This window comes from Mobula birostris, chromosome 2, assembly GCF_030028105.1.
Source record: "Mobula birostris isolate sMobBir1 chromosome 2, sMobBir1.hap1, whole genome shotgun sequence".
NCBI classification, from domain to species: domain Eukaryota; kingdom Metazoa; phylum Chordata; class Chondrichthyes; order Myliobatiformes; family Myliobatidae; genus Mobula; species Mobula birostris.
Window position 1 is genome coordinate 202,741,601 of NC_092371.1, and position 21,448 is coordinate 202,763,048.

The 21,448-nt window shown below is 41.7% G+C and overlaps 1 protein-coding gene across 1 annotated transcript in view; it reads right to left on the reverse strand.

Moving 5' to 3' along the window:
• The window catches only part of tdrd15 (tudor domain containing 15), a 50,553-nt gene that overhangs the window by 6,136 nt on the left and 22,969 nt on the right, over positions 1-21,448 (reverse strand). Inside the window, exon 2 of the mRNA XM_072280569.1 lies at positions 187-4,097. Within this exon, the coding sequence (XP_072136670.1) occupies positions 187-4,097 (3,911 nt within the window). The remainder of the gene's footprint in view (positions 1-186; positions 4,098-21,448) is intronic.

Below are 21,448 nucleotides of genomic sequence, written 5' to 3' on the forward strand. Positions count from 1 at the left end.
TACAATAAACAAACCAATTTATAAATTTCTTAATGCTTCAGTTCACTTCAATTATTGCTTAATCACTGATTTCATTTGTGGTATCAGTGGTCACATTTTCATCGTGTGTGAAATCTGAAAAAAGAAATTCACACAAAATATATATAATTAGGTGGCGAGATCAAATTGAATAAAATGGATACATACTTGAGGAAACTGCCTAGCAGTTTTCTTCTTACTTCTACAAATAATTTCAATACTGTCTTTTGCATTTGGTACTGCAGCAATGTTTTGCACAGGAGAGTTGAATACAGATGGTGTTGTCATTTCTCTGGGATCAATTATATGGGGTATCATCTTGGTCTTCCATACACAGAATCTAGTCTTATCTGGATGGACTGCTTTGCCTGGGTTCCTTGTGTTGCAGGCTTTCCCCAAGTTTGTTTGATGGAAATTATATCCAGGGACAAATTTCTTTAGTTGCAAGCAAGTTGTATTTTTTCCACTTCTATTACAAGGTACTTTTATATTTTTAAAAGCCCCATTTTGGTCTTTGTTTTTTCTTCCTTTATACCACAGGTCTGCATTCAAATCAGAACTGATTGATCCTTTTGTTTCTTTTACGGAATGCTCACGTATCTGTTTTGAAGAAGTGACTATATTTGTTCGGGAGGAAGAATTTCTACTTTGCCACTGTGTGTCATCAAGGCATCTCACTCCACTTCCATAAAGTTGCTGTGTTATTTCATCACTAATTTTGACATTTCCATCGTAAAGGTCAAGAACCAACTGGCCATCAGATTTCTTTGCTACCACAAAGGCTTTCAGTTGCTTTTCCATCACAGTTTCTTTAAACAAAGTGAAATCATCAGGCACTTTCTGAAGGGGAAGGTACAAGCAACACTTTACTGCTTGCATAGGTATTGAAGTCAGTTCTAATGCCTCCAGAGGAATTGGAATCACATCATTTTTATCAACTATTTCTGTGTTTCCATAGTCTACAAAAAATACTTTAAAATGTGCAGGTGATTGCACAGAATAGGCTAGAGCACGGTACCACAGACCATCTCCAAAATATTTTGCTAAGCACATACAAGTTTTGTTAAAGTTCAACTTCTGTCCTTGCATTTGTTTACAAATGTGGGTGACATCAGTCATAAGTTTATGCACAACCGAAGTATTTTTTTCAAATTGACAATAGAATTCAGACAAACCAGAAGCATGTGTTACATAGACTTTTTCTTCACTTCCGATTCTTATGTCATGATCACTATAATAAAACGTATATAACTGAATTGATGAACTAAATGAAAATGGTGATTTAACATTTGTGGCCAACCCCATGTTCAAAAATAGCTGGCATAAATTAGTATATGGAGTGTAAAGGTCTACCACATTACACAGATCCTTTCCATTTTTCAAAGCCTTTGCAAATATTGTGCATTTAAGAGTCAAATCTAATGTCAATGTTTTGTCAATAAACTGTTTAAATGTGTTGTAGGAAACTTGATCCCAAACAGTAGGGTCTTGGTTCACAGATTGAATGATGCCGTTAATAGTGCAACTAAAAGCTTGCTCTTCCAGATGAACAAATTTTGGATTAATAGCACAAAGATTCTTCAGAGTAGTTCTTTGTTGGATGCCATAATCAACAAACAATACAGTAACTTCTTTTGGAATATTTCTTTTAATAACTGTTGCTCTATACCACTGTCCATCCTTGGAGTATTTTGCAACACATCCTGTATGTTCAGGTTGAAAAGCTTCCCTTGGAATACTGTAATAAAGTTGGATCTCTCTCATAAGCAACTCAAGTTCATCAGATTTACTTTGTAGTTGGCACCAAAATTCTGCTGGAGATTTTATATGAGGCACTCTCACATCAAAAACAGATCCAAGCTTAAACACCTGTTGCCTGAATGGAGATACTAACAAGGACTTCTCAGTTCGTCTTGACATGATAGGAGGTAGAGTTGGAAAGTACAGAGTAGACAGCTTGTTGGGTGAAACTGAAACAGCGCACCTATTTTTCAACTTAGAATTTTTAACTATGTATGTTCTGTTTCCACTTTTTGTGAACCTAATTGCTTTATTTCCTGAATGCTTCAATTTACAATTTTGTTTTGGCAAATTATTATCTGCCTTTACAATCCAAAAATCAGCATACCCAGACTTAAGCATCAGTGTGCTAACAGCTGGCTGTTCCATGCATTCTTTGTCACGAGCATCAATGATATATCTGCCTCCTTCTTTTGAAACTACTTCAATTGAAAGTTCTTTGTTAAATACAGCTTTCTTAAAGAAGTTGGTAGCATCTTTTGTCCACACTCCTTCAGTAGGAAAAATGCGAGCAATAGAACAGTTCATAGCCAAAGGTGGCAAGTGTGTGTACACAGGAAGAAGGGATTTTACAGCAGTAACGTCTACAATTTCAGTATTCCCATAATCAATAAAGAAAACTTTTAGGTAACCATCAAATACATCAGTAATAACTGCTCTGTAGTAACGCTGGTCTCCACTATACATTGCGCAACAAAACAAGCCAGGTGCTGGTTTCTGAATAAGTTCTTCACTTACACCAATTTCGCTGTAATAATCTGAAATACTGTTCATTAAACATTCAAAATCATGACTGTATTCTGATGTACGAATCCAAAAGTCAGATGGGTTAATAACATATTCAACAAATCCAACATAGGATGCATTTACTTTCATTTCAGCAGATCTTAAACTATAATGCACTGAGTTACTGGCCAGTTTTCCACTTGATTTTCCAAACTGCCTGCTTACATCCTCACTTGCTTTCTCATCAGGGGCACATTTAATCTTCCAATTCATTCCTGACAATGTTTCAGGCAACTGATGGACGTTAATGCTTTGGGGATTACAGAGTGTAACATAGTACAGATGTTCTATACAGGAGTAGGAATCAATTAAAATATTTAATTCTTCCTCAAACAATGATTGCTTGAAAATTTCCATCTGTAAATTTACCCAATGTTTTGTTTGCTTTTCTAAATCAGTTACTGCACATGGAAATGACATCACTGGCATCATAAAAAAATCTGGCATCAATTGTTTAATATGATGGGGTAATACAACTGCTATACTTCCATAATCCATAAGCCAAATTTCCACGTGCCCTGAAGTTAACAGCTGTTTTACAACTGCCCTGTACCACTTTCCATCTCTACATTTTGCAGCACAGAGTGCACCAGAATTATTAATATGTTCATCATTTAATTCTTTTTCTTTGTTTTCATAGTAATCATGCATATCGTTAGTCATTGCTTCGAGCTCTGAGGTCATCTTTTTCAGCTGGCAGTAAAAGTTATGAAGTCCTGATGCACATGTAATTCTGACTGATTCTATAACATCAGTTTGCAAATTTAGACTGAAAACATCCACAATATGTTTGAAACTATGTGATTGTATAATGGTTTTATCCAGCATAGGTCTCCAGCATTGTTTATTCATGGATTTCATTTTAGCATTTTCACAACCAAGGTATTTTGGCAAATCTTCAGATATTTCCAATAGGAAATGGAAAGTGCTGCCATCAAGAATTTTTGCCAAGCCAAGCTTAAGGAGCTTTTGGTTAACAATGGGAACTTCTAAAACTATCTGGTTCATTAAGACGTCTTCAACATAACCTTTGATTTGCATAGATGCCAATGATGCAAAATATTTGACAGCCATTGATGACCATTTTCTTCTTATAGGAATTATATTGGCAAATATGCCACATACTACTTTTGGGGGAAGTTGAAACAATTTTTTAGAGGCAGAAGCAACGTGCCCAGCATCAACAGTCAAGACCATTCCAACATCTATGAGAAATACATCATATGATTCTTCTTTTTTTCTTATAACTCTTCCTCGATACCATTCACCACGGTAAGTGTCCTCCACAAAACACAACTCATCAACTGCAACATCTGCTTTCGTCTTTGCTGCAGTCTGTATTTCAGCCTGTAGTATATGATAATCCAATTCATATGCATTGCAGTACTGCCCCCAAAAATATACCAGTATTTTCTCTGGATGACATTCCACGCGGGTTAATTTCAGATCCAGGTGCACCATACAAGATGGAGTAAAATTTGACCACATAAGGCCTAAAAGCACAAGATTTAAAAAAAAATTAAATTAAATCTTACCAAGCATAACATAACAGCACACACTTTGTCAGGAATGTCACCTTGTCTTATACTCAAAAGATTTATATACTTGAGGATTTGGCTGCAGAACTTAAAAGTTAAATGTACAGATTGAAACCATTCAAATATCAAAATACACAGTGGATTCCGATTAATTGAGCCATCGGTTAATAGTGACAGACACTTGTTTGGAACAATTCTTAAAAAAAAATCCAGAAAATAGCTGGGATACCCTTTGTTTATTTGGGACGCTGTTCTACTTAATTGCGGCAGGAGACTTGTGACAAACGTTAGTTGCGTGCACATCATATAGCAGTTAGAGATTACAATGCAGTTAGAGATTACGAATAATTTTTAAACAGTGTCACTTGTATGTTTGAATTCAAAAAACAGTGATTTTTGTCACTGAGTGATAAACAGTAAGGACTGTTTGGTTCACTGTAGTTTCAAGCATTCAGGTTTGGACATGCCAGAAACGTCTGCAAGTGAAAATTAAACAATTTCAATATTCCAAGTGTGGAAGCACAAAAAATTTGAAGCTCTTGAAAATCATCTGGAATATTATGATGAAAATGAAGATTTAGAGAACGTAATTGTCGAAAGCACTGTTTGAAGACAGACCACAATCTCCACAAGGTGTATGTTTGATTTTGTTCATTTACAATCAAAAGAACAGATCAGCATACACTGAATGAATTTCTCTGATAACTGTAAGAACTAATACAGTTTTCATTGTGCTGCAGTAGTTTTGGTAGTATTCTAATTGATTCTGTATTTCATTTAAACACATAATTTGTTATTCAGTTAACAGTAGTTTGCATTTCCTGTACCTTCTTAAACTATTTCCATGAAACTTCAGCTAATTGGGGCAGTCACTTAATTGGGCCAAAATATTACTGGTCCCGATGTGCCCGAATTAATTGGAATCCCCTGCATATGATATATTATTAATTCCCTTTAGTAGTCCACCTAGTTCTCAGAAATGTTACATACTATATAGCAGATTGCTGCACAATGAATTACAGAGCTTGAATTAATGTTTTTGATATTATAACTTGCAATTTCTAGGGCATCCCTCATCCTGCCCTACTAATTGGATTTATTATGTTACACTGGAAAGCATGGCACTACATTTACACTTATGTCCTAATTTGGAGATAAAAATTATTGAGGGATAAAAATTGGCAGTACAATGTGAAAAAAGGACTCCTGCTCTTCTTAACACAGAATATAACCAGTGTTTGGTTTAACATGTTATCCTGAAACACTGCATGATACAAAAGCTGCAGTGCAGCGGACAGGAAGGTTCCACAAAGGTTAGTTAAAACTGCCCAACACATCATCAGTACCAGTCTACCCACCTTCAAGGACATATACACGAAAGCTGCTGGAAAAATGCCAGTTACATCATGAAGGATCCCACCCACCTTATGCATGGACTAAAACAACAGGAATTCTGCAGATGCTGGAAATTCAAGCAACACACATCAAAGTTGCTGGTGAACGCAGCAGGCCAGGCAGCATCTCTAGGAAGAGGTACAGTCGATGTTTCAGGCCACGACCCTTCGTCAGGAGGCTTTGAAAGTGGTCAATTAGGGAGGCAGGGAGGATGTTGTGGTCAGTATAGATCAGTTGAGGTGAATGGCCTGTTTCAATGTTGTATTACTCTATGACTTGGAGTCTATTTATGTTTTTATATTAGTTCAGGGGTTCCCAATAAGGGTCCACAGACCCCTTGCTTAATGGTATTTGTTCAAGGCATAATAAAGATTAGGAACCCCTGTGTTAGATCTTCAACATTTGCAGTATTTTAGATACATACAGTAGATATCCAAGAGTCTGGCTGACATTTAGACTTCGCGGATGCATGGTATAATTTCAACATGATCCTCCTCTGAATATTGCATTCAGAAATTAAGTAGACATAACTTCCATACCATGGCATCCACGTAGAAATGTCTTGTTCTCTTGAATTCACTTTTTAAACATTATTTACCTGTTAAATTTCGGCACATTTCAAAAACCCCCTCAAAACCTACCTCTGATCTGGCAATCAGACAGCTCTCGCAACAACTTCTGTTCAGTTGTCCAAATTTCAATTTATATTTTTTTCAAGTATCTTGGGATGTGTCATTCTTCTAAAGGGTCTATTGAAAAGTAATTTGTTACAACAGTTTTAATAAAATCTGAAGCAAAAATCCAAAAAGCAAAATTGAAATTTGAGAATAAGGAAAATTAACTTGGAAACAGATAACAATTAATTAATTTACACTGTATTGTTTATAAAATCAGAAATATGGAAATTAACTGTACATTGTTGACAAATGTTTGAATGTGCAGAAACATGAAGGAATATTTCCAAGGGCTTGTATGACATTTGTTAAAAATAGATATTTAATGCAATATGTAAAAAGAAAGCCTCTACAAAATAAACATTTGATCCATACTGGTAGGCCCCATTGTGCACCCACAACCCAAATTATGGCTTTTGATGTTCTTTAACTGATGAGTCATAGAAAATTTACAAACATCAAATAAAATATAAATCTATCATACACTGATGCTGCATGATAAAATAGAGAGATTTTATTATTCACTTTGAAAAACTTGCTGAGATCAAGAAGACAGCACAGTCACAATATTTCAGAGCAAAGAAAAAAGGATGACCCACGGCTCATAGCTGACGCATATACAAGTTCCACGGATATACAAATTAAGCACCATGGTTAAGTATCAATTCATGAACATGGGCAATGTGTAGAGAAAAACAGACAGTTCCTATGAAATGTGGTTACTTCTGATGAACCACAGCTTGGAATTCCCACATTGTAGTGTTTAATATTTCACTAATATTTGAGCAATATTGAAAATATATTGCTTTAAGCATTTATTGTTTACATAATTTGTTATGGATTAAATGCAAGTAGCATGTGAATGCCATACGTCATTATGCATCCACGCCATATATGAGCACCTCACTATAAAAGGGAAAAATACTATGTAGAGAAGGGTCCACATAAAAATTGCTGGTGAACGCAGCAGGCCAGGCAGCATCTCTAGGAAGAGCTACAGTCGATGTTTCGGGCCAAGACCCTTCGTCAGGACTAACTGAAAGAAGAGCTAGTAAGAGATTTGAAAGTGGGAAGGGGAGGGGGAGATCCAAAATGATAGGAGAAGACAGGAGGGGGAGGGATGGAGCCAAGAGCTGGACAGGTGATTGGCAAAAGGGATATGAGAAGATCATGGGACAGGAGGCCTAGGGAGAAAGAAAGGAGGAGGGGGAAGCCCAGAGGATGGGCAAGGAATCAAGGAATATAGTGAGAGGGACAGAGGGAGAAAAAGGAGACAGAGAGAAAGAATACACATAATATATATATATCTCCTGCTTTCTCTGGCAGACAGAGCGTAGGTGTGCAGTGAAACGGTCTCCCAGTCTACGTCGGGTCTCACTAATATATAGAAGGCCACATTGGGAGCACTGGCCGCAGTATATCACCCCAGCCAACTCACAGGTGAAGTGTCGCCTCACCTGGAAGGACTGTTTGGGGCCCTGAATGGTAGTGAGGGAGGAAGTGTAAGGGGATATGTAGCACTTGTTCGGCTTACAGGGATAAGTGCCGGGAGGGAGATCGGTGGGGAGGGTTGGGGGGGGTGGGGGGGACGAATGGACAAGGGAGTCGTGTAGGGAGCGATCCCTGCGGAAAGTGGTGGGGGGGGGGGGAGGAAAAGATATGCTTAGTGGTGGGATCCCGTTGGAGGTGGCGGAAGTTACAGAGAATTACATGTTGGACCCGGAGGCTGGTGGGGTGGTAGGTGAGGACAAGGGGAACCCTATGCCTAGTGGGGTGGTGGGAGGATGGGGTGAGAGCAGATGTACGTGAAATGGGGGAGATGCGTTTGAGAGCAGAGGTGATGGTGGAGGAAGGGAAGCCCCTTTCTTTAAAAAAGGAGGACATCTCCTTCGTCCTGGAATGAAAAGCCTCATCCTGAGAGCAGATGCAGCGGAAACAGAGGAATTACAAGAAGGGGGTGGCACTTTTGCAAGAGACAGGGTGAGCAGAGGAATAGTCAACATAGCTGTGAGAGTCCGTAGGCTTATAGTAGACATCAGAAGATAAGCTGTCTCCTGAGATAGGGACAGAAAGTTCTAGAAAGGGGAGGGAGGTGTCGGAAATGGGCCGGGTAAACTTGAGGGCAGGGTGAAAGTTGGAGGCAAACTTAATGAAGTCAACAAGCTCAGCATGCGTGCAGGAAGCAGCGCCAATGCACTCGACGATGTAGCGAAGGAAAATTCAGGAACAGATAGCAGTATAGGTTTGGAACATGGATTGTTCTACAAAGCCAACAAAAAGGAAGGCTAGCTGAGACCCATACGGGAGCCCATGGCTACACCTTTAGTTTGGAGGAAGTGGGGGGAGCCAAAGGAGAAATTAGTAAGAGTAAGGACTAATTCCGCTAGATAGAGCAGAGTGGTGGTAGAGGGGAACTGGTTAGGTCTGGAATCCAAAAAGAAGCGGAGAGCTTTGAGACCTTCCTGGTGGCGGATGGAAGTATATAGGGACTGGACATCCATGGTGAAAACAAAGTGGTGGGGGGCCAGGGAACTTAAAATCATCGAAAAACTTCAAAGCGTGAGAAGTGTCACGAACATAGGTAGGAAGGAATTGAACAAGGGGGGAATAAAACAGTGTCGAGGTATGCAGAAATGAGTTCGGTGAGGCAGGAGCAAGCTGAGACAATGGAACAAGTACTACACATGCCCTTACACTTCCTCCCTCACTATCATTCAAGGCCCCAGACAGGCCTTCCAGGTGAGGCGACACTTCACCTGTGAGTTGGCTGGGGTGATATACTGCGTCCAGTGCTCCCGATGTGGACTTCCATATATTAGCGAGACCCGACGCAGACTGGGAGACCGCTTTGCTGAACACCTACGCTCTGTCCGCCAGAGAAAGCAGGATCTCCCAGTGGCCACAAATTTTAATTCCACGTCCCATTCTCACTCTGATATGTCTATCCACAGCCTCCTCTACTGTAAAGATGAAGCCACACTCAGGTTGGAGGAACAACACCTTATATTCCGTCTGGGTAGCCTCCAACCTGATGGCATGAACATTGACTTCTCTAACTTCCGTTAATGCCCCACCTCCCCCTCGTACCCCATCCGTTATTTATTATATATATTCTTTTCCTCTCTCTCCTTTTTCTCCTTGTCTCTCACTATACTCCTTGCCCATCCTCTGGGCTTCCCCCCTCCCCCTTTCTTTCTCCCTTGGCCTCCCATCCCATGATCCTCTCATATCCCTTTTACCAATCAACTGTCCAGCTCTTGGCTCCATCCCTCCCCCTCCTATCTTCTCCTATCATTTTCGATCTGCCCCTCCCCTCCCACTTTCAAATCTCTTACTAGCTCTTCTTTCAGTTAGACCTGATGAAGGGTCTCGGCCCAAAACATCGACTGTACCTTTTCCTACAGATGCTGCCTGGCCTGCTGCGTTCTCCAGCAACTTTTATGTGTGTTGCTTGAAATTCCAGCAATCTGCAGAGTTCCTCGTGTTTGCGATGTAGACAAGGGTCCTGTGTTTTTCTTTTGATTAGTTTCTGCAGTTACAAAATATATAGAACTGTGCAAAAGTCTTACGCACATATACTGCATATAGCTAGGATGTAACACACATGAATTCTGAACTCCCAAATGAAGGCCAGTCAGTTCTGGATTTTACTCCAAACTTTGCCTGCTTACGTAATTTGCTCACTAGATCTACATCATGGCAGATCAATCAGAGGAACTACAAAACGATTCATCTCAATAGACAAGCACTACTGCAAAGATGCACAAGTCATATTACTTCAGAAACATTGAAATCTTTTAGTTCAAAATTGTATTAATAGAAACATAGAAAACCAACAGCACAATACAGGCCCTTCAGCCCACAAAGCTGTGCCGAACATGTCCTTACCTTAGAAAATACCTAGGGTTACCCAAAGCCCTCTATTTTTCTGAGCTCCATGTACCTGTCCAGGAGTCTCTTAAAAGACCCTATCGTATTGGCCTCCATCAGAGTCGCTGGCAGCCCATTCCAGGCACTCACCACTGTCTACGTAAAAAACTTACCCCTGACATCTCCTCTGTACCTTCTTCCAAACACCTCAAAACTGTGCCCTTTCAGCACTGGGAAAAAGCCTCTGACTATCCACATGATCAATGCCTCTCATCATCATATACAGGTTTCCCCCGCCATCCGAAGGTACAGCGCTCCTATGAAACGGTTCGTAAGCTGGAATGTCGTAAAGCGAAGAAGCAATTTATCATTTATTTATATGGAAAATTTTGTGAGCGTTGGCAGACCCAAAAATAACCTACCAAATCATGCCAAATAACACATAAAACCTAAAATAACAGTAACATATAGCAAAAGCAGGAATGATATGATAAATACATAGCCTATATAAATTAGAAATACTTCTCTACAACGATTGCCTGCACTGTTCTCCGTGGCGAAAATCTCACGCAAGCGCTCTCAGCAGAAACATGGCCCAAGTGCTCTCCAGTAACCTTTAAGCTATGAAGCTGCCAAATCATACCAAATAACACGTAAAAATACACAGCCAATATAAAGTAGAAATAATGTATGTACAGTGTAATATCACTTACGGGAATCGGGAAGACAGCGTCGAGCACACTGATGATGGTGTGTTAGACTGAGTCGTCGGAGGTTGGGGTGGTGCAGTGGCCTCCACCCTCCAGGCCGCCGACCGATACTGATCCGCGAAGAATGCAGCAGTCCAGCAGTGGCCGGGACGCACCCAGCACATCTTTGCGAAAAAAGCCAAAATAAACAAGCTAATTAATTAGGTGCTGCCCGGCACGTAAACTTCGGCCCAGATCAGAGGCGACGCAATCGGCAATCACCTCTGATCTGGGCCGACATTTACGTACCGGGCGGCACCTAATTAATTAGCTTGTTTATTTCGGCTTTTTTCTTAAAGATGTGCTGGATGCCTCCCGGCTATCGCTGCATTCTCCGCGAATGTACGCGGCCCGGGGGTTGGGACCACTGGGGTGGTGGGACACGGGGGGTGCCATCTCATCGTCGATCAGGGCAGGCAGGTCATCTTCTTCTATGACTGCCCACCTCGATGTCGAAGGTCGAGGTTCATCGTCTGCTGTGGCTGATGTGGAAGGCTTGAAAAACGACAGTATGCTTGACTGCAACACACATCAAACTTGCTGGTGAATGCAGCAGGCCAGGCAGCATCTCTAGGAAGAGGTACAGTCGACGTTTCAGGCCGAGACCCTTCGTCAGGACTGACGAAGGGTCTCGGCCTGAAACGTCGACTGTACCTCTTCCTGAGATGCTGCCTGGCCTGCTGCATTCACCAGCAACTTTGATGTGTGTTGCTTGAATTTCCAGCATCTGCAGAATTCCTGTAGTATACTTGACTGCTTAGCCTCGCGCATTTTTCTATCATAGTTCTTTGTAAGCACTCAAACCATCTTGCAAATATGCCCTAGACCGACGTACCCTTTCAAAATTAAAGTCGTACTTTATCATTGCAGTGAAAATCTCACGCAGTTGCTTCACGTTCAGTTCCAGGATGACTTCACTTTCGCTACTGCATTTGGTTTTGATTGTTATCCTTTCCTCTTCCAATTGTATCAGCTCTTCATCTATCAGTTCTTGGTCATGGGATGTCAAAACCTCTTCAACATCATCTTCGTCAACTTCCACAAGCCAAACTCACTTTGTCCTTACTTCGTTCACTACGATCGAAACGCTTAATTATGTCTAGTTTTATGCTAAGTGTAACACCCTTACGAGCTCTTCTAGGCTCTTCCGATACCTTAGAACTCATCTTGCTAACGGTTGCTCACAGGCACGTGTTTAAGCAATGCCGGCTAGAATGCAGTTCCGGGGGAGAAGCTTGGCTGCTCGGGGCACGCACTGCCTTTTTTCGTAACAGTGAAAACACCTTCTGTTAGCAAAAACAGGTAACTAATGTAGGTCTTTCGTAAGAGCGAGGTTTCGTAAAGCGTACGTTTGAAAAGCGAGGGACACCTGTACACCTCTATCAGGTCACCTCTCATCCTCCGTCGCTCCAAGGAAAAAAGGCAGAGTTCACTCAACCCATTCTCATAAGGCATGCTCCACAATCCAGGCAACATCCTTGTAAATCTCCTCTGCACCCTTTCTATGGTTTCTACATCTTTCCTATAGTGAGGCAACCAGAATTGAGCACAGTACTCCAAGTGGGGTCTGACTAGGGTCCTATATAGCTGCAACATTACCTCTCGGCTCCCAAACTCAGTCTCACGATTGATGAAGGCCAATGCACCGTATGCTTTCTTACCCACAGAGTCAACCTGCGCAGCAGCTTTCAGTGTCCTATGGAGTCAGACCCCAAGATCCCTCTGATCCTCTACACTGCCAAGAGGCTTACCATTACTACTATATTCTGCCATCATATTTGACCTACCAAAATGAACCACCTCAGACTTACCTGGGTTGAACCTATCATCCTATCAATATCCCGCTGTAACCTCTGACAGCCCTCCGCACTATCCACAACACCCCCAACCTCTGTGTCATCAGCAAATTTACTAACCCATCCTTCCACTTCCTTATCCAGGTCATTTATAAAAAATCACGAAGAGTAGGGGTCCCAGAACAGATCCCTGAGGCACACCACTGGTGACGGACCTCCATGCAGAATATAACCCGTCTACAACCATCCTTTGTATTCTGTGGGCAAGCCAGTTCTGGATCCACAAAGCAATGTCTCCTTGGATCCCATGCCTCCTTACGTTCTCAACAAGCCTTGTATGGGGTACCTTGTCAAATGCCTTGCTGAAATCCATAAACACTACATCTACTGCTCTACCTTCAACAATGTGTTTAGTCACATCTTCAATTTAGAATTTTTGAATTGAATTTAAATTGCTTACAAGTATTTTAACTTAACTACTTGAATAATTGCCTATTAATGTTAATTGCTTAAAATATTTATTTTTTCAAAATTTGATTTTTAATACTTTTGAATATTCTTCCATTTTTAGAGATATTCAAAAACTTATCATTTTTTGACAACAATTCTTTTTCCAGCTATTTCCTGGGCAGAAATTGTTCTCCCTATATCACTGCACCCCAGTAGCACCCTTCCAAAGGTCATGCCTTAACAATTAGACCAGCTTGAAAGCACAAGGTCATAAAAGATAAAACTACAGAAGGACAGTTTGTGCATGACTTAAATTACTATCAAGAGTGCGCAGCTTGCTGCTGATAGTAGCTTGATGATAGCATTAGCCTGATACACAATGCACACCATATCAGTCTGGAAATTGTCTATGGGACTAAAGGACAAAGGTTGAAAGTTATTGGTGGGGGTTACACAAGCAAAACACCAAAGAATGTGGAGGAAAAATCTCCAGTGATAACAGAGACAATCCTAGAAATGATGGTTTGAAGATCTCTACTGGGAATTCTAGTTCAGGGGAAAGTAAAATGCAACACTTTTTTAAAAAGTTGGAAGTCAAATAAAAGTAGGTATGATGAAAACTATGTATGAAATGGTTTCACTTCCATTAATGGATGTAATGGGATACAAGAGCCAGTGTTTTACGTGCAGAAAAAAAAATTGAGAGGAAGTATGAAGCCAGCAAAACTGAAAGAACATCTCATGTCTGGTCATCCTGAAAATCCATCCAAAGATGTGGGGTTTTTTTGTGCAAAGAAAGCTCAATTTGAAAAAAGTTGCGGCACTTCCAAAACATGGATTTGCCTTTTCACAAAAACCTTTTTGAAGCATCCTATAAAGTTGCTTACTAGATTGCCAAACAGAAGCAGCTGCAAATAGTAAAGCTACGTGCATTGGAAATGGTTGAGTTGGTGTGTGAACTGGAACAGGGGGAAAAAAAAAACTGCAAGTGGTAATAGTTGATATTTCTTTCAAAGCAGGTCATTAAGGAGTTGGTCACCTCACAATTCTCATTCAGTATATTACTGGATGAAACTACAGACATCTCTCAATGTAATCAGCTCATTGTTTTTGTTTATTATGCACATGCTGATGCCAAAGAAAAATTCTTATTTTGTGAGTCATTTGTAGAAACTACAAGGGCTGTTGATGTTTTGCAAATGGTAAAAAGCTTTTTTTTTAAAACCAAACAGAACTTTAATTGGTAAAACTTCATACTTTTTACACAGCTGGAGCTCCTATGATGCTTGGTAATAGATCTGGTTTTACTACTTTCATAAAAATGAAGCACCTCACCTTATGTTAATCATTGTTTTTTTTAAATACAGATAGCATAAAAGTCATCCACTTTATTAAAAGGTCTCTGAATAATTATTTTAAAAAACTTTGTCAATGGATGAAGAAAATGAAGTGCTTCTCAAGCACACAGATGTTCCCTTGCTTTTAGGAGGACAAGTCTTGAAGCACTTGTCGAAATAAGGACAGAGTTTCACTTTTTTCTAAAAAGTAAAAGAAAACCCACCCTTGGAAGAGTTTGCAAAAAAGGATTGTATCCATATCTGCTTATCCAGCAGATATTTGTAACCAAATGAATGAAATAAATTTTTTAATTCAAGATCTTGAAGTCACCATTATGAATGTTACTGAAAAATTACAAGCTTTCTTGGCTTTTACTGTTTGGAGATTGTTTGGGAGCTTCAGCACTCTGCAGTCTCCAAGAGGATTCCGGGAGGCAGAGATAGCATGAGTGAACCGTGTGGCGAGAATGCTGCAGGATGGTGCACAAGCTGATGTTTGACCCCATTTTGCCGATTATAGCTTCTATTGTTCATTGATTAATGCAGCAAGGGGGATTGAAGCATCAATGCGAGTGCAGAGGGTGAGTGTCGGCTGCTTGCCTTTTGATTGGTTGCTCTGCACCAGAGAGGGGACAGCCTGCCTCTGTGCCCAGAGAGCATTGTCCAGGTCTTTTCTGCTTTTGGATATGGACTTGGACTTTTTTTCAGTTTTACATTCTGTGTTTTTCGCCTGATCTTCTCGGTTATTTTTGTGTGGGGAGGGAGATTTGGTGTCAATGTGCCTGATCTGTTTTGCTCGGCTTTTTTTTTGCAGGATGACGGATTGGGGGTTGATGCGCCTGTTCCGCTTTGTTGTGAGGTGGGATTTAGGGGTTGATAATCGTACTGTCTTTCTTTTCTTTCTTGGTTTCATGGCTACCCGGAGAATTGAAAAATTTCAGAATTGTATACTTCGATAATAAATGATCCTTTGAACCTTTAAGCTGCTGATATGGAAGAACAGAGTAGAGGCCGACATCTTTGCAAACTTTTAAATGCTGGATCAAGAGTTTACCACGATGGAATTGAGATACAAAATTCTCTGTCAATTTCTTTGAAGAGAGACATCTGTGAAAACCTGGAAGCACTTCAGGGCTCTTTCAATCTTGTTGGCATTATAGTTGAACCCTAGATCAGCAACCCTTTTCTTTCTGATACAAGCTCTATTGAAAATGTTGATCTAGCCAAAGATCAAAAATCTAGGGCAAAAACTCACTACAACTGGAGTTTAACACAAAAATCAATGGAGAATTCTGGTGTTCCTTAAGAAAAGCCTACCCTCACCTTGAGAAACGTGCTATGCAAGCTTTAATTTCATTTACAATATATCTTTGCGAATCAGGAATTTCAACATGCAACCATTAAAGCAAAAGATCAATATTGATTGGATGTCCAACATGACATGCATGTTGCTTTGTCAAAGACCACCCCACAATTTAAATTTCTTTTCCTAGTTAAGCAACAGCCTTCATAAGAGAGCAGGAATTGGGAGAGTGCGACATCCTAATAGACCCATCTGAACTGGATGTGCAGTTCGACATGTCAGAGCTGCAGCTAAAGGAAGTCAGGGAGGTTGTCTGCAAAGCAAGGGCAAGCTCGGCTCCAGGACCAAGCAACACCTCATACAAAGTGTACAAGAATTGCCCCAGACTCCTGCTGCGTCTGTGGAAGATCCTGAGAACCTTTTGGAGAAGGGGAAAATCCCAGAATAGTGGAGAGTGGCTGAAGGGGTGTGGGTCCCGAAGGAGGAAAATGCCACCCAGATAGATCAGTTTCGCGTCATCTCCCTGCTATGTGTCGAGGCGAAGATCTTCTTCAGTGCAGTTTCTAACCAGCTGTGCACCTACCTAGCAAAGAACACCTATATCGATACATCAGTCCAGAAGGGTGGCATTTCAGGGACGCCGGGCTGTCTGGAGCACATCGGTGTGGTGACACAGCTCATCAGGGAGGCCAAAGAGAACAAGCACAACCTGTCAGTGTTGTGGCTCGACCTGGCAAATGCATGTGGCCTCCATTCCGCACAAGCTGGTGCAGCTCACACTGACCAAATATCACGTCCCCAGCAGAATCAGAGACCTTATCACTGATTATTACAGCAAATTCAGGATGAGGGTCTCTTCAGGAGCAATTACATCAAGCTGGAACAAGGTGGAGATCAGCATCATCACAGGGTGCACTATCTCAGTGACACTGTTCTCCCTAGCCATGAGCATGCTCACTAAGTCTACTGAACCAGAGTGCAGAGGGCCCAGAATGAATTCCGCTCAACAGCAACCACCTATCAGGGCGTTCATGGATGACCTCACAGTCGCCACAGAATCAGTCCCAGGCTGCCGGAGGATTCTACAAGGGCTCGAAAAGCTGGTGGAGTGGGCCCGGATGCGGTTCAAACCTGCCAAATCAAGATCGATGGTGCTGAGGAAAGGGAAGGTGGAAAACAAGTTCCGGTTCAGCATCGCAGGCACAGCCATCCCAACCATCACAGAAAAGCCAGTCAAGAGCTTAGGCAAAGTTTTTGACAGCTCTTTAAGGGACACAACATCCATTCAGGCAACCTGCATCGAGTTGGATGGCTGGCTGAAATCTGTGGACAAGTCTGGCCTACCTGGGAAGTTTAAAGCCTGGGTGTATCAGCATGGCATTCTTCCCAGAATCCTGTGGCCCCTCCTCATCCATGCAGTTCCAATCTCGACAGTCGAAACCTTAGAGAGGAGGGTTAGCAACCACCTCAGAAGATGGTTGGAGCTGCCAAAGAGCCTGAGCAGCATCGCACTGTATGGACACCACAACAAACTGCAACTGCCGTTCAAATCCTTGGAGGAAGAATTCAAGACAACAAGAGCCAGAGAAGTGCTACAGTATAGGGACTCAAGTGACCCGAAGGTGGCTACAGCAGGGATCCAAGTTACTGGCAGGAAGTGGAGGGCAGAGGAAGCTGTTCAGGAAGCAGAGGCGAGGCTGCGTCACAGGAGGCTGGTAGAAGTGGTCACATGAGGCCGAGCTGGGCTAGGATCCTTTCCAACTCCCCAAATGGACACCAGAGGGAAGGAAAGGCGTCGTCTAGTTCAGGAGGAGGTGAGAGCAGTAGTAGAGGAGATGAGAGCCTGCAAGGCGGTGGAAATGAAGCAACAGGGAACTTGGACAAGATGGGAGAATGCGGTTGAGAGGAAAGTGACCTGGGCTGATCTTTGGAAAGCCGAACGACACCGCATCCAATTTCTCATCCAGGCAGTGTACGATGTGCTTCCAAACCCATCAAACCTGTACACATGGGGCAAGGCAGAGTCATCTGCGTGCCCACTGTGCTCCAAGCGAGGAATCCTGGAGCACATCCTCAGCGGCTGCGCAAGGGCACTTGGTGAGGGACGGTACAGGTGGAGGCATAATCAGGTCCTGAAGACCATCGCTGAAGCCGTCAGCGCAGGAGTTGAGTGGGCGAAGCGGTCCCGACCCTCCAAGCAGACCATTGCCTTTGTCAGAGCTGGGGAGTAGCCAATACCTGCCAAAAGAACATCTGCAGGCATTCTGACCTCTGCAAGGGACTGGCAGCTGTTGGTGGACCTCGAAGGGCAGCTGAAGTTCCCCAACCATATCGCAGCCGCCACCCTGCGACCAGACATTGTCCTAGTGTCTGAGTCTACTAAGCAAGTGGTGCTGCTGGAGCTGACAGTCCCATGGGAAAAGGCCTTTGAAAGGACGCTCTCCAAGTACGCAGGACTGGTCAGCAACTGTCAGCAGGCTGGATGGAGAGCGAGGTGTCTCCCAGTGGAGGTTGGTTGTAGGGGATTCGTAGCCCATTCTTTAGTTAGAGCCTTCAGCATTTTGGGCATCGAGCGGGAGAGGAAGAGGAGAGCCATCCGCAGTATCACCGATGCGGCAGAGAGGGCCTCAAGGTGGCTGTGGCTCAAAAGAGGGGAGCCATGAAGTAGCTAGCCATCTGGACACAAGCTGGGGTCTGATCAGCCCCAGCTAGCTCATCTGGAGGAGGTTGTATGATGTTGAAAGACCCGAAACACCTGATGATTCCAGGAACATCACTGAAGGTGTGGCCAGAAGCATCAGTACATGTATGTACACAGCTAGCTTGCCTAGATCTTAAATGTATAATCTTGTTATTTAATGTGTTAATAAAGAAGCACATATTATTATATCACAAATTTGCTTTAATATTTTGATAACTGCATTTCAGAATAATTTGTATCCTTTGTAATCCTATGTATTTTATGCTTAAATACATTATTCTGAGTAAGGGTCTATAGGTTTCACCAGACTGCCAAAGAGATCCATAGCCAAAAGTTTAAGAACCCCTGGCTTAAAGGGATATGGGCCAAACACAAGAAAGTGGAACTAGCTGGATGGGCACCATGGTTGACATGGACTTACCGGGCCAAGGGCCAGCATTGTTCTATGGCTCTATGAAAGGCAGACAACAGTCCAATTGTTTGTAGTTAAATATTTTTGCTAGCTGGCCCTAGGAGTTTTGAATTTGTGGTATTTTACAGATAAAAATAGTTGGCATAAGATAGCTCCTTTTTTTTCATCCATTCCCCCCCCACTGACTCTCATTCACAGCTATATGTCATGTCGATTTCTCCCAACTTCTTTCATTCCTTTGTATTATCCTCAAGTTCCTGCACTGTAATTAATGGCTGTCTTTTCTCTCCAGATCTACCTTAGTATATAAATAAATCAAGGTCACTACTTTGAAATGAAACTATACATAACCATTAAAATATGCCGCACTATGACATATGGCAGGTAGGAGGCACAGAAGCCTGAAGGCACACACTCAGCCATTCAGGAACAGCATCTTCCCTCTGCCATCCGATTCCTAAATGAACATTGAAGCTTTGGACACTACCTCACTTTTTTTTTAATAAACAGTATTTCTGTTTTAGCACATTTTGTAAAACCTATTCAATATATGTAATTGATTCACTTGTTTATTTATTCTTATGTTTTATTTTTTTCTGTCTCTGCTAGATTATGTATTGCATTGAACTGCTGCTGCTAAGTCAACAAATTTCATGTTACATGCGGGTGATAAACCTGATTCTGTTAAAATTCATGAAAAGAAATAAATGACAATAATAATACCTGTTGAAAATTTAACTATTTTCTGGTCAATTTTCATGCAAATGTCTTACTAAACAGATTGTGTGGGGGGGGGGAGAGGGGAGAGGGGAGAGGGGAGAGGGAGACAGTGAGTAAAAAGGACTGTTCTACTGTTCGTAAAGTGACTATACAATTACACCATAGTGGCCAACTTCTCACACCAGTTCAGAAAATGAATGACAGTGTATTTTATTCAAAAGTAACAATTAATAGCACTCACTTCCTAGGTTCATTTGTCATTAACAAAGCATGTATCCATATAAACTCTGAAATTTGTATTTCTCCAGATAGCCACGAAACAAAGAAAGGACATGAAAGTAATTCAGAGAGAAACATCAAACCCACGCCCCACACAAAAAAGAATGTTGTCTCAGTCATTAAATCCACAAAAAACCCCTTCTCCTGCACAAAACGGAACATCGATCCCTAAAAAACCCCAACCTGCACAAAAAAAGCTAACAGAACATCAACTTTCAAACACCCTCCCCTCGCACAACACAGAAAGGGAACGGGAAATAAAATAACACCCCTGAATATAAAATCCAGAAGTCTGAAAAAGGCCACAGTCCATAAACACATTAGTCCAATCCATAAACGCAGAACCACAATACCATCATACACTATCACCAACATTCATAGCTTACCTACTTGCCACAGCGATAGGTCACTCACTATTCCTTCACTAGCAGCAATCCAAAGGCATGCAGTCAGCACTGAAACTCTCACTCACCTTCTGCATTCACCATTTTCCACTGCTTTGCCAGAAGAACCATCATTCAAACAAAATATTAAACTGAATCTCAGAAATCCCAGTCTGGTTCTACCTATAACCTACCAGCCTCCAACTCACTACCGGCAACCCCCCCCCCCCCCCCCCCCCAATTCTGCAATCTTTCCTGTTCTTCAGTCCTGATGCAGGTTCACGACCCAAAATAATAACTTACATCTTTTATTAGCTACTGCTTGACCTACTGAGTTCTTCCAGCACAGTTTCTAGTTAAACTTTATCCCCATTTGCTTTATTAAGACAAAAACATACATCAAGAGAAAAAGTTGGTCGAGAATATAATTGGCATGGTTATTAAGTTTCCAGATAACTGGTGGTATTGGTGGTAAACAGTACAGAGGGATAACCAAAATCACAAATGGGATCTAGATCAACTGGGAAAGTCAGCCACAAAATGGAAGGCAGAATTTAACTCTGACATGTGCAAGGCGTTGCACTTTGACAAGTTAAACCAGTTAGCATGATACGGTAAATGGTAGGACCTGGAGAATGATGGTACAGTTACATAGCTCTCTGAAAGTAGAAGCACATGCAGTCAGGGTGAAGGCGTTTGACGTATTTATCATCATTCAGGTATTGAGTACAAGAGCTGGGATATCATATTACAAAGGTACATCAGTGAGATCATACTTGCAGTGTTGTCTACAGTTCTGATCATCCAGCTATAAATAAAATGTTGCCATTAAGTTGGAAAGGGTACAAGAAAGATTCAAAGGTTCATTTACTATCCAAGTATGTATCCGTATACAACTCAGATTCATCTTCTCCAGATAGCCATGAAACAAAGGAACATGAAAGTTGTTCAGAAACATCAAACCCACCCCCACACAATAAAGAACAGCATTCCAATCATCAACCCCCAAACTGCCCTCCCCACATAAAACAGAACAAGAACATCAACCCCCATATCCTCCTCCCCGCACAAAAACCTTACAGATTACGAGAACATCAGCCCCCAAACTCCCTTTCCACGCACAGCAAAATGGAAAGAAATTGGCAAAACACACAGAAAAAAAACTTGACTGAAAAAAGCCCACAGTCCATAAACGCAATACACTAGTGCAATCCATAACGTAGAACCACAGTATGAT